The sequence below is a fragment of the Cyprinus carpio genome, chromosome A21, assembly GCF_018340385.1.
Source record: "Cyprinus carpio isolate SPL01 chromosome A21, ASM1834038v1, whole genome shotgun sequence".
Classification (NCBI taxonomy): Eukaryota; Metazoa; Chordata; class Actinopteri; order Cypriniformes; family Cyprinidae; genus Cyprinus; species Cyprinus carpio.
Genome location: NC_056592.1, coordinates 13200277 through 13220258, shown reverse-complemented (window position 1 = coordinate 13220258; position 19982 = coordinate 13200277). Strand labels below are relative to the sequence as shown.

General features: G+C 38.1%; 2 protein-coding genes across 2 annotated transcripts; one reads left to right on the top strand and one right to left on the bottom strand.

The window, feature by feature from the left end:
* Nucleotides 1-142: 142 nt before the first annotated feature.
* supt6h (SPT6 homolog, histone chaperone and transcription elongation factor) lies at nt 143-16688 on the bottom strand. Its single transcript, XM_042711471.1, is given in 37 exon segments — nt 143-1496; nt 1881-2077; nt 2192-2376; nt 2475-2549; nt 2635-2747; nt 2832-2956; nt 3048-3161; nt 3603-3841; nt 3933-4128; nt 4277-4417; nt 4507-4649; nt 4824-4975; nt 5116-5358; nt 5460-5547; nt 5728-5893; nt 6243-6380; nt 6485-6620; nt 6722-6798; nt 6901-7023; nt 8733-8840; nt 8946-9141; nt 9267-9421; nt 9779-9929; nt 10072-10201; nt 10480-10590; nt 10672-10820; nt 10902-11044; nt 11144-11233; nt 11318-11431; nt 11528-11629; nt 11781-12036; nt 12177-12258; nt 12358-12538; nt 12653-12726; nt 15387-15539; nt 15714-15824; nt 16532-16688. Coding segments are annotated over 36 exon segments (5136 nt in total). The 5' UTR covers nt 15814-15824; nt 16532-16688; the 3' UTR covers nt 143-1306.
* A 344-nt stretch (nt 16689-17032) lies between these two features.
* sdf2 (stromal cell-derived factor 2) lies at nt 17033-19969 on the top strand. The gene is given in 3 exon segments (XM_019085496.2): nt 17033-17270; nt 17925-18121; nt 18222-19969. Coding segments are annotated over 3 exon segments (663 nt in total). The 5' UTR covers nt 17033-17095; the 3' UTR covers nt 18513-19969.
* Nucleotides 19970-19982: the final 13 nt, after the last annotated feature.

Sequence of the window (19982 nt, the reverse complement as noted above, 5' to 3'; positions counted from 1 at the left end):
TTTAGTTGCATCTTAAAATCATAGCTGTCTGAAATTAATTATCTGAAGCCTGAAGACAAATGCTCTTTACTAACTGAATTCAGCATAGACTGTTAAGAAACATGTTTAAAGCAAATAAAAACACTTGAATCAGAAGTGTTTAATTTTGATAACTTTATCAAAGGAAAGAAATGGATGTCAGCAGTGAAATACACTGAACAGAATGCTTTAGACACCGAGCTCACTTCCCATCCTGACCTAAAGGCATAGTTTAGCCTCAATGCTAAAAGAACACATGATCAGGTCAGAAACACTTCCCAGAACTTAGAAGATTCACTATATTGGTGGTGGGTGAATCATAACTATGTTTGATGTGTGAAAATATCGTCACAGTATAAGGAGCCTGTTTATAAAGTTAATTTCGCTTAAATGTCACAATTTTTTTGTCTCTAGTGATACATGGGACTGTACATGAAGGAAAGACACTGTTAAAAACAGCAGTGTGGAAGTCTGAACCAGCAAAGACACATTCACAAACACAAACAGCCCCCAAACTGAAAAAGCAAAAAACTGATCAGAGTCGTCAATATCTTCTAGCACAATAGTTCAGTTTACTTCTATAAGCACATTATGAGAAGTGATATCCGCTTCTGAACTTGGAAATCTCAAAGATGAGCTCGAAAACATCATTTTTCAAAGTTCTGAATTTAAAATGCATATGTTCTGTGCACTTTAACGGCCCCAAAAACATGAAATTTACAGGATCTCTTTTAAAGTCACATACTTCATTTTTAGCTGATAAATGAGTTGCTAAATAGATTTACAAAGCTTCCCAGTGCTTAATTCTTTGTGTAACAGCTCAACAGAGCACAGATTTCGAATCATTACAGTGCTCTGGTTCATACTGAAACGGGGTTTTATTTAAATGTTTAAGCCAGATACAAAAAGAAAAGCTCTCTGAGTGGGTCTGAACTAATGATCTTATGTTGAGCTGTATACCTAGCTCGCATGGGCACAAATCATGCAACGTCTCATGCTTTAAGCCTCTCCTTTTAAATTTAGTTAAAAAACTGAAAAGGGGGTGCATTATGCACATACTAAAAAAAAATAAAGAAAAGGAAACCCTCGTGACGAACGTTTATTGTAGGTCCATTTCCTAAATCTGTTTGTCGTCAACACATTTCAAGTGTTTGTCTTTGTATCAGTAGCTCTGAATGACTCAAAGAAATACTTCTAGCAGCGAAAGAGCAAAAGATGGAGGGTGAGAGATGGGATGTGGATGGATTGGGTTTTATATGAGATGTCTGAACACCCCTCTTCCGTTCTCCTATCGGTCCATCTCGTCCAAGAGGGGAGTGGCGTCTCCGGCGATGGACATGGGTGTGCTCTCGATCATGGGGCTGGGTGAAGGTCGGGGCGTCATGCGGGGCGTCTTTTGCTTCCGCCGCTCTGCTTCTTTCTCCTGCAGCCACTGTTCAGCCATTTTACCCCAATCCACAGCAGTGTGGGAACTTGTCCTGCAGGGGACACAGAGTTTTAGTACTTTATTCTGTAATGGATAATGCACCAAGCACAGATGCTGATATAACCACAGCTCACACAGAATTCACTTTAAAACTAAGCGGTTTTCTGTTGGTCAACATGGTGAAATTGTGTAACCAATTTGAACACGAATATGCCATTCAATGTCATTTAGGCAAAACGGTCTGTTTATGAGTGCCACAAATTTAGTGATATGGTGTGGTAAAAAGTCATTTTGCACTGACAACATGTGAACGATCGTGCAGGTCTGAACAGATGCATCAACAACCTTTAATTCAAATGAAATGCTTATTGCGCTGATTTTTGGTGTGACACTAAACATGGTTTTGCATTTTCAAGAAAGCAGAAGTAGCACTCACTTGGGCTGTGGTGTCCGCACTCTTGATGACGAGGATGATGGTGTGGAGGACGAATGCTGATGGTGTCCGTGTGAGGATTGTGGGGTGCTGCTGGGATACTGGGGTGTGGTTATGGCCTGCTGCTGGCCAGGTGTGGTGTAAGAGTAGCTGGGCGTCATCATGGGTGTGGCCATTGGCTGCTGGGGCGTTGCAAACACCTTGAAAAGAAAGAAAAAAAAAACAGGAAAGGAAGGAATATGAAATATTAGCAGACCCAGTTTTAAATCAGTTAGCTGAATAGGTGACCGAGTGCATAGATACAGGTTTCTTACATGATAAGCGCTGCTGCTGCCGCCACCTCCTCCTGCACTGCTGCCGCCACTGTAACCATACTGACTGGAGGCCCACTGCGCTGGCGTCGTGTTGGGATTCTGGCCCTGTCCTGTAACCGCCGCTATGGCATTGAACATCTGGGATGTCATGTTTCGTGGGAGAGCATTGACGGCTCGAGTCAAGTCTGAGAGCGAGGGGACAGATTTTACAATTCATTTCTGAGAAGAATTACTTGAGAAAATCTCTGTTGTTTTATTTGAAGAAGATGCATTTCTGACATACCAGCAATGTTGATGTTGGCAGGTGTGGCGTTCACTGATGCTGGTGTTCTTGTTCTGCTGCTGGTTGGTGTGACGCCTTTAGAGAGACAATGAAAACATTACATTACAAGGAAAAATAACAATGCTAGGCCAGAGCAGGAGTGCAGATGGAGACTACTAACCTGGCACAGGTTCCTGGTAGTGGTCCTTGAACCAGCGGAAGAGACCATTGACTGTAGGGAATATCTGTGAGCGATACCTAAAGCCATCTGGAGTGATGGTTACATACTCTATCCTACAAAAAAAAAAGAAGGCAAACATTTACAAATGCATGATATATGTGAGTTGTGCCCTGCTTTGTTAGGGTAATGAGTGTTACCTTGGCTTCCCTCTAGGTTGGTAACCCAGCAGAAATTTGCCTGGCAGGTCTCTACAAGCTGAAACGTAGTAGGGGATGAATGTCGGCTTCTCTTTTTTGCACCTTATAAGAATTTCCTCCATTTTCTGTACAAAGGCAAGAAATGATGAATGAACAACTGTACAAATTGTAGGGGGCATTTTACGTATTTAAAAAAAATCCTCAATGATAACACACCTTCCTATCACCTCCATTGCACTCCTGGAAGTACTTGTGGCCGAGCAGATCTCGTGCGAATGCAGCCATGGGCTGGACATACCTGGCTGTGATTTCATCCAGATCCTCAAACTCCTGTAGACAACCACAACTATTATTAGATTTCTAGTTTAAAAAATCCTGTTCTTTTAACTTTCTATTCATCAAAGAATCCTGAAAAAACAACATCAGGGTCCAAAAAAGTATTATGCAGCACAAATTTTCAACAATAAGAAATGCTCCATTCCTTGAGCACCAAATTAGCACATTCGAATGATTTCTAAATAGTCATGTGACATTGTAGACTAGAGTAATGGCTGCTGAAAATTCAGCTTTGCATCACTGGAATAAATTATATGTTTTTTAAAATATTAACATATAAAAGTTATTTAAATAACTAACAATATTTCTTTAAATAATTGCAGCCTTGGTGAGCATAAGAGGCTTCTTTCAAAAACATAAAAAAATAATAAATAAATATCTCAGACCTCAAACTTTTAAGCAATATTTAATGTGCGACATACAACAACAGCTCACCTCATTGTTGATCCAAAGAGTATGTCCAAGGCTGAACGCATTCTCTTTACCCTCCTCACGCACGTCCACATGCTGATATATCCCATCAGCCACCTTCCATGTGACCGTCAGGTGGTTCTCCCCTTTACTGCTGGGTCGAATCACAACATCACCTTGGTCCATGGATTCCATCATCTTCTCTGCTTGTTTGAAGTTGATGTTGTGGAAGGACGGGTGAGCGATCACTCGCTTAATGTAAGCTAAAGACAGAAAATCAAAAATCATAATACTTCAGTGAAAAAGTCATCACTTGAAAATGTACTCTCTCAGAGACATTTGGTCAGTACTGACTGGTTCTCTGCTGTTTCTTCTTTTGCTCCTCTTCCTGTTTCACATCATCTGCCTCAGCATCAAAATCATAGTAGGTATCTTTGGGAAGCTTCCATTCGTTGTTCTTGTCACTCAGGTCAGATGTTCTACAAGTGAGATCCACGTTGAACTTCTCAATGTCAATCTTCATGATGCGGCAGTGCACAGTCATGCCAACCTAACAGCAGAGAACCAGACAAAAGTCAGTGTGTCCACAAGAGATTTTCAGACTTCCATATCTATTTTAAGGCTACATATTTATGGTGTGTATGGTTTATAAATATACACCAGATAGATTATAAAAAGCAAATGTAAGATTTGCTCACCTTGACTCTCTCCTCAGGGTGCTTCACCACCTTGTCACTAAGAAACTTTGTCGGTATGAAGCCTGTGACAGCGTTATCTAATCTAGTTCTCACTCCGATGGCTTGACCAGGGCAGGAGCCGCTGTCAAAGTGATTCCACACCTAAGAAAAACACAATGAGATGAGGAACTCTGCTTATGTGCCTAAGCTAAAATTTCATTCCTTGGAAAGGTAACAGAACCAATTCCCACCTCGCTGAGCTCAGGGAAGTTATCCTGCTGGCAAAATGGACACTGCCAGAGTCCGGTCTCATCATTACGGATGGCCTGGTCGTAACTCTCACCTTGTGGCCTTCTGTGAGCAATGCCAGTCACCACACAGGTGATCAGTTTACCTATACGTGCACAGAGATTTAGGAAAATATTACCAACAGTTTCAAGACTGAAACAGATATTTAGATTTATAAAATCACCATTATTAATTTAAAGACTGAAAATAGTGAGGTGGATATATAAATATTACTTAGTAATTTTTTATATGTATCTTTATATGTTCAGGTATAATTTACCTATATAGAAGGTCTCAGGTGTCTCCTTGGTGAGCAGGTTAAAGACCTCCTCCGTGTTGGAAGGCCTGTACGGAGCTCTCAAATCTTTATATCTACAGCTAAGCTCTGCTCGAATGTCATACAGCGTAATTCCCTTATTACCATAACCCTGAAAGAAACAAACAATGAATAACAATAAATGTTTAGTTAAGTCAAGTACCATTTTTGTCCTTGTATGCCACTTGGGATAAATGCCTCTGCTAAATAAATGTATGTTAGTTAATTTTGTGTAATTATTGTGTAGTTGTTTTGTGTTTCCAGTTCCTCAGCGAAGGCATCCAGATCCAGGTCCTTGAGCCTCTCTGGGTTCTCAAGGATCTCCTCTAGCGCTCCGGCTGGGTTGGCATCTTCTGCTGACTCGTCGTACTCTAGAGCATCCACTGCCATTTTACGTGCCCACTCGTACGTTTCAGGGTGCACTCGAGAACCATCCAGGACCTCGATATAGGAGTCAGTGCTGGAGAATGAAAGACGGCATTATTTCATCACATCTGTATGCAGTATAATTCAGAGTGAGCTACCGGTCATTCACAAACATTACGTTTAGCTTATTTTGTTTCTACTTGTGGGTGCATGCAGCATAATTCAAAGTGAACTCAGTTAATGAAGACTTTGGGTCCCATATGGCACATGGTGACCAACTGGGTTCGGTTCTCTAACCTAGTGTTGTTCTGTTTAAGAATCTAAGGGAACCATGGAAAGGTGCAGAAGATGATTTCAACATTTCATGATTTAGTTTTAGATAAACTTCATAGAAACTTCTCAACCCTTAGCTAGACTAACACTGTGACTTTGTTTAGGTGGAAAAAAACAGAGCATGAACATCAAATATGAGAATAGATTTTTGGAGAAAAAGTTTTAGATTTTATCAGGTTTGGGAGTTTTGTGGGTTTTAGGCCACAGATGTATTGGACCAGGCTCTGGGTGTAAGGGTGAGCAATGGCCCGGTTCACATCCACACCAACCTCATTCACACGGTTTATGAACTCACAGTAAAGAGCGCTCAGCAGCTCCTCTTTCACTACATGCTCCTGAGGAACATTTAAAAAACATGATTTGTGATTTTTATGTTGTCATTGTTGTGAGGGCTGTTTGGATAATATAATAAAAAATAATAAAGTCATTAGCAGCCACAGTAGTGGACAGAAGTCAGTGTTGTTACTGTTAACTAAAATAAAAAATTGGGTTCTGTAAACGAAATAACAGAATAAGTCAATTAAAAAAAAAAAATTGAATTTGTATTTTTATTGTAATGGAAAGATTGTTTTTAATTAAATATGACTGATTGATTGGATGGTTTTTTTTCACAAATACATGGAGCAAATTAAAAGGTATTTAAATGTTAATGGCAAAAAGAAGGTCAGGAGATGCAGGGGATACCTGCAGGGGATGCAGTTTCAAACACAGGATGTCCTCATCGCTGCTGCAGACTTGGGCAAACTCCACTAGGGGGTCCTGAATTTTGCGAGCCACAGACACAGCCTGCCGAAGCAGAGGCGGATAGTCTCTGAAGTCCGCCTATGACAGGAGCAGTATGTTAAAGAAACATTAAAAAACAGTCTTAAAAGTACAGAGCCTAAAACAAGGGTTTATGGGTAAATTTTATGTTTTTATCTACAGACCTCAGACTTCTTGCCATTCATATAAAGCATAGCCAGCTCGTTGTCCACCAGCTCTACCCCCACCGCAGGCAGAGAGGAGTCCTGCTCCAGCTCACTGATGGTGCGCTTGATGTCCTCCATCACCATATGAGCATCACTACACACATCCAAATAAAGCATCAGCATGCTGGAGTCCAATGAAAGTTTAAAACTTGCAAACAGCATTTTTAAAATCAAAAACCGTAATAATGAACACACCGATTTTCCCCAGCAACAGCAACAACATGTGGCTTCTTACTAAGGAGGAATTTCTTGAGGTTTTCAATATCTTGAAGCTATGGAATCAACAAACATTTATTAAAAAAAAAACAATACTGATGTCAATTGGAATTAAACAGCTGAACAGTGAGTGATTCGAAGGGCTTCGGTTTCTTCACCTTTTTCTCTCTTTCATCCTCTCTCCATGCATTTCTCCTCTTCAGGAAGTAGGGAAGCCTGAGGAAGTCCACAACCTCTCCTTCACCATTAAGGAGGGAGCAGAACACTGGTGTATCTCTATAATAATAAAATTAAGGAGGGAGCAGGAAAATGGTGTATGTTTATATTAAAAGGTATGAATGTTATGTTTGATAAGATTATAATTGTTGTGATTTTTTGGCTGATATTTTTATATATATATATATATATATATATATATATCAATATATATATGATATATTATATAATATATATATATATATAGTGATGTTATGGTCAATAATACATAATGTTACATATTTTATAATGAAACTGAGATTCACTTTAAGTGAGCATTAAATTACCTAAATATAAATTAAACATTCATTAATATAAGTTTATACAGTGCAGGGATGTCAAACTCAATTCCTGGAGGGCCGCAGCCCTGCAGAGTTTAGTTCCAACCCTGCTCCAACACACATACCATGTAGTTTTCAAATAAACCTGGTGGCTGTTTAACAAATAACAAGTTTAACAAATACGCCAGGCTTATTTCAGTAAGTCTGACTTATTTTCATTTAATTTGGTTTCATAAAGCAAAATTACCATAGCTCAGGCTCAGTCACTGTGGCAACTTATGCTGGGAAGCTAACCTGGTCCGGAGCAGGCTAACTGTCAGGCTAAGCTGAGCTCCTCTAACACTGACCAATAGGATCGCATTGATAATATCGCTGACTCTCTCACATATAATTATTTGATGTTATCAGTCCAAAAATAGAAGCATACAGAAAATTCAACTTATAATAAAAAAAAAAAAAAAGATATATGAAAAGATTTTAACATAGTTGCTACTTGCACATTCAGTTGATCAGCAGTTTCTAGCCATGCAGCCTTTCTCTCGGGTTTTATGACAGCTGTACCTTGGTTATTAGTAAAACATTAAAACATTACAATCTAAAATTGCTCTTTAAACTATTAAAAACAAATTTAAAGTTAAAATCACTGAATTAAAAATGAAAATAAATAATAGAAATCAGACTACATTTTAACTGATAAGAGGAACACACATTAACTCATTTGAGATAGTAGGGCTGTATTAGCAGCTTACATTTGATTTACAGTTACTGCTATGGTAAAAAACTTATATGTAGGATTAAAATTCTACATTTGTCACATTTAATGTCCAACAATAAATATTTTAGCAGAATGCATATTTTATTCAGAATTATTGTGCCATTATTCTATTGCGTTCCATCTGTTTAGCACGCATGTGCGCAGCAGCGCTCGTGTAAGCCTCGCCCACTCCTGACAGCAAAATGGATATATTTGCATGACTTTCAAACATTTACAGATGAAAAATATACCTGTGACGTGTCAGTTATGCACCGGGGAAAACACAATGTCTCAAATGCATTAAACAGCACAAATATTCGCTGTTTGTCATGATGGATCGATTGATCCATGATCAACATTAAGGGCTGCTTAAGAATAAGTGTGCACATCATATTATCCTGACTCACTGAACCTGGATCGAATTAATGAGATTGCGTGCACTTAAATTGTCGTTTATTAGTTTATGATTTAATTTTTGTTTTTGTTTTTATTTTTTTTTTTTATGCCCCCTGAAGGACTTGATTAGCTAGATCAGGTGTGTTTATTTAGGGTCAAATCTAAACTCTGCAGGGGTGTGGCCATCCAGGAACCAAGCTTGACACCCTTGATATAGTGCATCTCTTCCTAAAAGAATGTGAAATATTCTATTAATTTGTATTAGTTTTTATTTTGCGTAAGAATTCAAAATCATGTGGAACACATTCCCCTTTCCTTGTGACTCATCCATGAGGTCATCGTCCTCCTCCACCTGCTGGTCAGGCCGATAAGGAGCCACCTTCAACCAGTTATACAGCTTCTTGCAGCAAGACTACCACAGATGAACACAAATCAATTTGTTAAAGACCACAGTTTGGTACAGAAATTGCTTTGTTAGCTTTCAAATGTAATGTAATGCATGGAATCAACGTGGCACCTTAACAATATTGTCCTTTGCTTCAGTGACAAGCTTGTTTTTCAGTTCCTTTGCCATCTGAGGATACAGAAACTGCTGCAAGGATCGTTCAATAGCAAGAGTTCTCTGCTTGTTCCATTCCTGCACCTGGTGACTGAACTCATCCCTGTAGTAGAACTGCTTAATCTCATCAAAGTAGGTCTGATCTCCTCCGTACCTGTAGATATTGCAAACAGAACTGATCTGTATCTCCTCTAATGATCCTTAACAACTCATGAATTGTTTCTTGATGCCAAATTCAAGTTTTGATCTCAAGCTAATATTTTCAGGACACAACTATACCCTTTGACTCCCACAAGGTCAATGCAGATGTCTATGGAGAGCAGGCCTTCCTCCTCAGCCAGGCACATCTTCAAGAACTGATCTCCACTGAGCTCTTTCACAGGCTTGTTCTTGAGATACTTGAAGGAATAGGCATAGTGCGCTTCATCCACATCCTAGGAAACACGACAGACATTAGCTGATGGGGAATTCCTGACGAACGAGCAAACAATGCAGCCATTGGCATATCAGTTCATTCTGGGTTTGAATGGAAAGCCAAGTTTACTACATTAGCGCAGCAAAAAATCTGCCTACAATACACACCTAAATACATCAACTGAACATTCTAGCTAAAGCTCTAACACAACAGAACTCTGCTGGGGTGGGAAGGTTGCTATTCTGCTAATACCCTTTCCTTGATGAACATGGTTAAGTGAAAGAGTAGAAGATAAACAAAAACACAATAGTTAATGAAATAATGGTAAAACACATAAGGCAAGTCTGTAATTCCTAAACAAACCCTAAGTACCAACCTTCTTGCCCTTCTTAGTTGGCTTGATGTTAATCTTGGCCCTTTCCTGGAAGGTCTGTCTGAGCACGTGCCTGACGAGAGGCTCACGGGCAATCTGCATGGCCACCATGTAGCGAGCACCTTCCAGAACAGCCTCCGGGTTGTTAAATTGGCTATGAAAATATTTGAGTTATGAATAAAGAACAGCCTCCGGGGTGTTAAATTGACTATGAAAACATTTGATTTATGAATAAACACTTGTGTACAGAAATTATTTTGAAAAATTAAAATTTCAAGTTTGCATTGATCCATTACCTGCACACGTAGTCCTTGGACAGTTCCAAAGGCTCTGCAGGAAACTGCTCGGTTTCGTGCCTCTGATAACTGTCTCGCAAGTTTTCTCCAAACTGCTCTGGTGTCAGACCAAACTTCTTGGCAAGACCATCTAAAACCAGGTCACCATATGTATGCATGTATGAATTCATAACGTTCATGGAATTACACTGCAGTTATGCACAATATCAGTAAGCTGTTAAAATAATCTCTCTGACACAAAATATGTTACTATAAATTTAATCAATATGTTCCTTTAAGTTTATATTCTAAAATAATATACATTTTTGCAGAATGCCAGGAAATATGTTCAGCATGTATGACTCAGCCAGCATAAATAAAAGAAAAAATATATATATGGTCTTAATTAAATTTGCGAGATGTACAAACCAAGGCCTGCGCTCTGACAGATGCTGTACATATCTCTACGGGAAGCTTGTTTTAGATCTGGACCCTTTTGCTCCTCTTCTTCCTCTTCCTCCTCCACTTCTGCCTCTTCCCCTAGCAGTACAAAAACAGTTTTAGTCTAATGCATGGTTGACCATTATTTTAACAACTTGTTCAAAGAAAACACAGCTGTACCATCTTCCTCTGACACTTCCTTGATCTTTTTCAGTTTCTTTTTGTTGGTTTTGGCTGCATTCTGCATCTTAGGAATGTCTCGGCCATAGTAGAGCAGGAAGTGGTTGTAGACGTCTCCCAGCTCATCAAGAGACTGGACGTCTTTCAGCCTGTCAAAGCAGAAAGAACAAGTGAATACTGTGTGGACACAGCATAAAATGTTAAAAAGTTTGTTAGGTTTGTAGTCACACCTCTCCATATCAGCAGTGTCTAGGGGACGAGTTGAGTCTGCCAGTGGCTTGTCAGGGTCAGCGGAGATCTGCTCAAACTGATAAGACTGCATCCTCTGGAAAAGACGTGTCAGGTTCTGCTTCCTGGTCTTCAGCTGAGTCCACTGAGGAGGACAGCATAAACAGCCATAATTAATGTTTATATTAAAAAAGAAGCAGCAGCAACCACAATGCATTCAGAGAACATTTTGACTAGCCCTTACCTTCTCATCCCACTGCCACACCTTCCACAGATCATTAATGTTCAGCTCAGGTTCCACATACTCCTTTCTGTAGAATGCAATGAAGGGAACCTGGAAGATAGAAGAGAGAAGCGATAAAACTAGATGATCTGTCAGCCAAGTTTATTACACCCTGTTTTTTCCCTAGGACTATACCTCAAAGTGTTGGTTCCTCATGAAGTTCAGAGCTTCTTTGATTTTAGCAATAGTACTGGGGCCCTTTCTGCTGAAATTAGTGGTTGTCCCACGATCTAGGTAGTCTGTGCTCTCCTGCAATGCAAATCAAACAAAATAAGCATCAATGTTAGCTTAGTGCCATGACAACATGCTAACAAAAGCCAGGTTATACAAGTATTCAGTTCTGACCTGCATGGAGATGGTCGGTGTGGAGAAGGCATTCCTGTAAATCCATTCAGCTTCTTCCTCCAGCTCATCATCCTCAGCAGGCTTTACAGGGATGGCCCTCAACTGCAAATGACAAGAGGTTATGAAATATCCTCATTTCCACCCTTGAAAGGAAACACACTGGTACAGGGCCTGCAGAAGTTTCTGATATCCTTCACATGGGACGGCATAATGCAAATGAAAGGTATATATGCAGGCTAACACTGATTTCTACCTGGAATCTTTCTGGCATGTCTGTAGAGCGGATCTCGTTGTCCTGATCAGTCATGTGGCTGCTCTCCAGCTCACTGGGCTCATAGATCTCAAATATGCTACGGCGGCCAACTCTTCTCTTGGTCTGCTTCTTTGGCCGATCCCATGACTCATCATCCTGATCCTCCTCTTCCTCTTCTGCATGATCATACGCCTCAGTGTCGAACTCGGCAAAGTCAAAATCACCGCCGAATATCTCTTGAGCTTCTTGCAAAGCACTAGAATGCCAAAAAAGGAGCAACATTATACAAAGCCATTGGGTTGAAGGCCATTTTAGTCAGGGCTTTAGTCCATTATACTATAGAGAGAAGTCTATATTTACATAAGCAAATCACTGTTTACAGTTTACACCACTTACGCATCAGTGTAGCCAGAGAATTTCTTTCCCTTCTTTTTAGTGATGGGCTGCCCATCATCATCCACAATGAAATCATCAATATCTAGCAAATATTGAAAAAACAAAAAAAATCATCAAAATTCCACAGAGTTCTAGTATATGAATTCAAATCCATGATGAATAGGGTAAATGTCTTTCCTACCAGATTCCTCATCATCTTCCTCCTCTTCGTCATCTCTAGGGTGAAGTGTGTCCAAAGTCTCTCCATCCTCCACGTCTCCATCTCGGTCACCATTCCCAGTGAAGATCTCATCAGCGATCATGTCTTTCTCATCATCTTCCTCCTCGTCATCCATGGTTTTCACACGCGAGTACTTCTTTTTCTGAACATTTTTGTTTTTTCATTAGTTCAAAACTGAACTTAAGTATTTAACTGGTATCAGATAAATTATTTAAAATTCTGCAGTTTAGCACAGACAGGAACTTCGTTGACTCACCCTTCTCTTCACTTTCACTCCTAAATTCTCCTCGATGAGGTCCAGATCATCATCATCAAGATAGTCATCACAGCCTGACAGATACAAAGACACATTGTTATGTTCGAATAATCGTTGATCATATTGTTATAGATGGTATTTAGATCCTGATATATTTTACAGTTATGTTTTTTTCCCCAATCAGAAGAACTATAATAAACTATAATTTTGGCAAAAGTGATTGAAAATAATTGATGCAAAAGGTAAAAATTTAGTTCACCTAGTAATTACATGTTTTTTTTTTCACACTATTTTTCATTAAATGAGCACCAAATATATGACACACTATTATATTATTCATATTTATGCCAACTAACAATACTTTACTCATAATACATACATTACTAACAACATTTACCAATACATGTTTCTACTGAACTTTTAATGCGCTTTAAATCAGACCACTGAATCAGTTGTGAATCAATTAAGTTTGAACTACACTTACCAACTCAAACTTGTTTTTGCCTCTTGAGTATAAATAATTTGTTTTTTTATTTGATTATAAATAATATATGCTTTTTTTTTACTATAGGGAAGGGTGATATGAGCTAAAATACATATCACAATATTTTACACTGTCCAGGCGATATCGATATTATATAAGAAAAAAAAATACAGGAAAAATATTTTAACCTTATATAACTAGAAAAAGTGAGGGATTGGACATAGACCTGAAAAGTCTCTTTTACTGCGCCATTGTTTTTCCACTGCTTGTGTGTTTGAGCAGGCCAGTGGTTCCCAAACTTTTTCTGCCGGGCCCCCCTTTTGTAGACAAAAATATTTTCAAGGTCCCCAACCCCTCTTTTTTTTTTCTTTTGGGAAAGTCTCTTATGCTCACCAAGGCTACATTTATGTATTAAAAATACAGTAAACACTATTATTGTGAAATATTGTCAATTTAAATGATCTATTTGAACGTTTTAACATATAAGCTACTTTATTCATTATCAAAGCTGAATTTTCAGCATCATTACTCCAGTCTTCAGTGTCACATGATCCTTCAGAAATCATTCTAATATGTTGATTTGCTGCTCAATAACCATTTATGATTATTATCAACGTTGTAAACATTTGTGCTGTTTAATATTTCTGAGGAAACTATTTATTATGATCCTCTTATTAATATTTGAAATTGTCCTTTGTGTCAGAGCGCTGGAGTTCGTCAGAAATAGAATGGGGCATCAGTTTACAGTCATGGATTTGTCTTTGACTGGGTGTCGTCAGAAATAGAATGGGGCATCAGTTTACAGTCATGGATTTGTCGTGTCGCTTCCACAGCATTGAGTATATTTGTGTTCTGTTTTTTTTTTTATCTGGCACTGAAAGTCCTTTCACAAACTTGTAACTTTCATGCTTTCATGCATCATTCATTTATATTTCTACATGGCTCCCGGCAACGCTGATTCTTCAGTCTAGTGGTCTGTTATTGATTCAACCACAACTGCTACAACTGATAACAGAGCGCTTAAACAGGTACTGCGAGTCATGTTGAGGTCATTAAAATGTCAAAATTGCTATTTTGCACGCAATTATTTACTTAACAGGCAAGTGGCCGCATGATAAGTGGGAAAATTATGCAGTGTAGTCTTTATCACCCTGCAGAGGTTTCTTTTGCAAAATAATCTGCTGTCTGTTGGTCTGTTACGATGCTCTATGTGTTTGATTACTAATGCCTGTGTAGTACGGCGTTGCACACAGAGGACCTCGACTCTTCGGCCTCGACTCTTTATCGTCATTTCTGTTAAAATGTACAAAGCGTACCAAATTGAACAAAACAATAAAAACTGAATTCATGAATATATAACTGTATCCATGGTATAGCAAAATCCATAACATGGAACAACATAATACCGGTTGCAACGTTCATGATTTACCACTGATTACAGAACCAGCTTTACTGACGAGATGCGCATTAATCGCATGCGATTTATCGTGCAGCCCTACTCCAGTCCATCAATTAATATCTTGTGAAGTGAAAAGCTGCACTTTAGTAGTAAACAAATTCATCAAGGGTTTTTTAACTTCAAACTGTTTCTTCCGGCTAAAATATGAATTCTCTATTCATAATATTAGGCTACTTTCCCCAGTGAAAAAAAAAAGAATCAGGAGAGAAATATGCACAAATTAAGCACGGTTTACAAGCGAGAACAGTCCAAAACGGTTCCAAACACACATATTGGTGGATTTTCATTTGAGAGGACAACAGGAAATGGACCTTTTCACTGGAGGAAGAATTATCATGGATTATGAAATCATATTTTGGTCAGAAGTAACAGTTTAAAGAGAAAATTGGATTTTCATCTTATAAACACAGGTTTTCCCTTCATAAGCCATTAATTGATGGACTTGAGTCATGTGGATTATTGTCATGATTTATCAGCTGTTTGAACTCTAATTTTGACAGCATTTACTGATGAGCAAATTATGTTATGCTACATTTCTCCAAATATGCTCCAATGAGGAAAAACTCATCTATATCTAGGATGGTCTGAGATTTTTCAACAAATTTTCATTTTTAGGTTTTAATTTTTATTTGTTTTATTATTTTATTTTGTATTCTAATGTTGTATATATTTGTTTTAAATATTTGATTTCCCCTATTCCTATTGAGAACTACATTATGCACTAGTGAATTGTCAAAACACCAGTACGCAGAAGGATTTACTAATATGGCTTTAAAATCAGAGTAACCTACTTCGTTTTCTGCGGCGGTGACGGACCTCTTCACCAGAGTCACTATCCTCTACCGCACTCTGCGGTTCTTCCTCTTCCACATCGCCATCATCAATGAGCCCTCTCAGGTTTCCATGCTCATCCTGATCTTCAGTATTCTCTTCTTCCTCTTCTTCTGGAGACATCAACAACACAGAACACAACCATTTTTACTTTGTGTATTTACTACTTGGTCTTCTTTTGGAGTGTTAAAATAGTTATTTAAGTGAAACAGTAGTGCACCAAAACATGATTTCGGATCATATTCACGCCTTCTGCAGGACGTGGCTTCAAGTAGGTAACATCTTACCATCATCTTCCATAAATTTCTGTTTCTTTTTGGGCTTCAGGTCTTTCTCCTCGAACTCCTCCTCTGACTCCTCAGCCTCGCTCTCGATGAAGTCAGACATGTTTGCAAGGCCTGTGTGAAAATTCAAACGGTTTTTTTTTCTTTACAGTATGGCTGTGACTTTAGGGTGACATTCAAAGGGTTTGCAGTAATTATAGTAATAAAGAGTGAAATGTTGCATTGGCATATTGGCAATATTACAATTTCCTTGTCACAATCAGTAAAATTCAGTTCATTAATGACTACAAAAACATCATGCATCTGACACACCTCTCGCAGTAAACAAAAGACTGACAAAGATCAGCTCCACTGCTGCCTTAACTTGATTGTTATTGAACTAGATATTCAAAACAGCACTTTGTCTGTCTAATTTGATTTATATGTTTACGTGTTAGATGTTTACGTGTTAAGATATCACATCAGAATACTAATTGTGCAAGTCCAGGTCTTTTTAGATACCAAAACACAAATCAAGATGAGCTTGAGATCCATGCGCTTAGCCAGATTTTAGCTTCGCCAAGGAATTTAGGACGCGTAAATAAGAAGAGTACAGCTGCTAAGAAATACCCAGAAAGCTAGAGATGGATCAAACGTAAACTGTAACAAACCTATTTTGTTTTTGGAATAATTACGTAACGACTCTGTCCGTGGCACTGTGAGAACTCAAGGCCCTCATGCTAAAAGCTAGCCTGTGCGCTAAGAAAAAACAACCCAAGGGTTTCTGACTCTTTTAAAAACACCTGACTGGAATTAAACACCGAACACGAAAGCGCTCTTACTTTGCCTTGCGAGGAGGCTCGACTAAAGACGTGAAAATATGCACTGAGATGAAGAACGAAGCGTCTTTTGAAGAAGCTTGATAGTGACAACAAAAAAATGGCTGAGGGTTACTGTCGGGATTCTGGTTCCGGTATACACATATTTAACTTCCGGTCAGGATGAAGCCATTTGCTGATATTTAATAAATGATGCATTCGTAAATGTTACAATTACCGTTAACTAAGATTTATAAATAGGTTATAATTATTTGTCATTGTTAGTTCAGGTTAGATAATGTAGTTAACTAATGTTAATTTGAACCTTATTGTAAAATGTTACCGATACATATCTTTCAGGGGCAAAATATAGTAAACTTTCCTAAACTAACTAACATTAACTTATTTAAACTACCACTTTAACCATTTTAAAATAAGATTTTACAAGAAAAAAATATATAGTTTTTACCCGACAATGTTGTCTCGCCGAGCCTGAAGAAGGCGCTCTATATTTGAGCGCTCCATGCGTTCTATGTGACGTCATGTAGGGCTTTTAATGCTTAGTTTTTCCACAGGGCTCAGCAAGCCATGGGCAGTTTAGGATTCTTGCGGGTCCAGTTCCCTATAACAGTATTATTGTCATGTATGTTTACATTGTCCTCTGGGAGTGAAATGAATTTTGTAACGTGCGGGTCGGTGGTGAAGCTGCTCAATGTGAAACACAACGTCAGGTTACACTCTCACGATGTCCGCTATGGATCTGGTGAGTGACTGTCATTCATAAAGTCTGCTCGCCTCATCTGTAGGGCAGTAATATAAACATTCGAGGCGTTTTAAAATATAATTAACAACAATTTAATTTAAAAAGCCATTAAATAAACATTATATTATTAGTTTGTAAATGTTCTATAGGGTTAAAAGCATACACTGTTTGGGGTCGGTAAGATTTTTTTTTTTTTTTTTGAAAAGGCAGCATTTCTTTGATCAAAAGTACAGTTTAAACAGTGTTGTGAAATATTTTTACAATTTAAAATCGCTGTTTTCTAAATTGATATATTTTAAAATTTAATTTATTGCTTTGATGGCAAAGCTGTAATTTCAGCATCATTACTCCAGGCTTCAGTGTCACATGATCCCATCATTCTAATATGTTGATTTGCTGCTTAAGTAACATTGCTTATCAACGTTAAAATCAGTTGTGCTGCTTAATATTTTAAGATTTTTTGATGAATATAGAAAGTTTGAAATAACAGCATTTATTTGAAATAGAAATCTTTTGTAACATGATTAATGTCGTTATTTTTACTTTTGATCAAATTAATGCATGCTTGCTGAATAAAAGAAGGTTTTTTTCTGAAAGAAGGAAGAGAAGAAGCAGCAGCAGCATCTCTCAATGACCTGTTAATGTTAATTGTAGGTGGTGGTTAGAGTTTGTTTATGGTTTTGTATGTTGTGTATGTCAGTAACAGTTATTGGAGTGTGCGAGGCACCAGTGATGCTGCATGTCATCGAGGGACTCCGGTACAGTGTGGACAGAACATCCGACTGACCCATGTGAACACGGGCCGCAATCTACACAGCCACTACTTTACTTCTCCTCTTTCTTCAAATCAGGTTTTAATATGTCATCCTTTTTTAAAATCACACTGTAATGTATAGGTACTGTATGTAGAGTTTTGATGTTGAATTTTACTCAAAAACTCTTCCCGTTTAGGAGGTCAGTGCCTTTGGTGAGAACGGCGAGGGTGACCATCTGGACGAGTGGACCGTTCTGTGTGCAGGCTCTGTTTGGCAGCGGGATGAGTCAGTTCGGTTCCGCCACACGTCCACTGAGGCTCTGCTGTCTGTGACGGGGGAACAGTACGGCAGACCCATCCACGGCCAGAGAGAAGTGCACGGCATGATGGTCAGCAGCTCACACAGCTACTGGAAAACAATGGAGGGAGTCTTCATGAAACCCAGTCAGACTGGATCCAGGGATTTCAGCATACATACTGAATTTTAGAGAAACGCTTCATACAAGCTGAATCTGCTGGACTCTTCATTTTATAGAGTTCTATTGTTTGTTTGTTTTTTCTTTACTTACTAGCCCAGAAGAGGTGCCTTGAGCTGTTATGAAAATCAGTTTCATAATCAAACTGTGCCTCGTGGTCATTTTTGAAACTTTTAAGCATATGCTTTTATTTTGCACAACATACACTACTGTTCAAGAAGTTTGGGGTCAATAAGGATTATTAAGGTTTCGTCAAAAATATTAAGCATTACAACTTTTTTCAACATTGATCATAATAAGAAATGTTTTTTGAGCACCAAATCAGGATATTAGAATGATTTCTGAAAGATCATGTGACACTGAAGACTGGAGGAATGGCTGCTCACAAGATTAAAGAACAAGATAAAATGCAGCCTTGGTGAGCGTAAGATAATTCTTTCAGTAACTTTTTAATTTTTACTGACCCCAAACTTCAAAAGGTAGGGTATAATAAGACAAACAGAAATTTTAATTAAAAAAAAGTTTTGATTTTTAGAATGCAGAAAAAAGACACTTAGCATGTCAAGCAATTTTTTTAAGTTAATTCCACAATCTTACAGATTTCATAATTATAACGCAAAGTTCAGTGTTTAAACTCAGGTTTTAACTTGCAGCATGAAAGTTTTGTGCACACCTTTGAGAATATCTAATGGCTATTAATATAGAAACATCATGGCCATATATTTGCGTCTTTCACAAGTAATATTTAATTAAAAAGAAACATCATCAAATCTTTTAAGTAATAAAATTGGCCCACAACTGTTCTAGAAAAAAAATAAAAAACAACTTTTAAATACTTTAAATTAAATCCTGGCAAATATAAATTAATTGCACACCCGAACAAGCTGGAATTCACTTGAATTGCTTGATGCTGACCTCAGAGTGGAAATGCTACAGCATCAATGCTGCTTTATGTTGCAGTATTAACATTAAATCTCACTGAGGGACTTGCAGTTATGTGGTGCTATGTAATGATGTTGTAGACTATTTTTTCTAAAGGAAGCTGTGAGTTTCTTATATAAAAAAAAAAGCTCCTATACTCCTATCAGTATCATACTTGCACACCTGAATATTACACGTAACATCATTTTTAAAGAGTGACACAAATCAACCATTTTCGTCTCTAAATGTATAGTTGAAATTACATCAAGTGCCTTTGTACACATTTACTATGATTACATATAATGTAGATGCTGTAATATTTGAAGTGAGCTGTAAACTTCTTTTCTGTTTACATGGTTGGGGTCACAGCTGTTTAACATTTGACTTGGTTATATAATACGTACACTGTACCAACTGAGAATCATTAGTACAGATTTTGAAGTATTAAACAGCCTTTAGAGTTTATTACCTCAGACAGATGGTTTGTGGAAACATGCTATTTTGTAGATGCTTTAAATTAAAGATATCAAGACTGGTTTATTCATTAATGGTGCTGCTTTT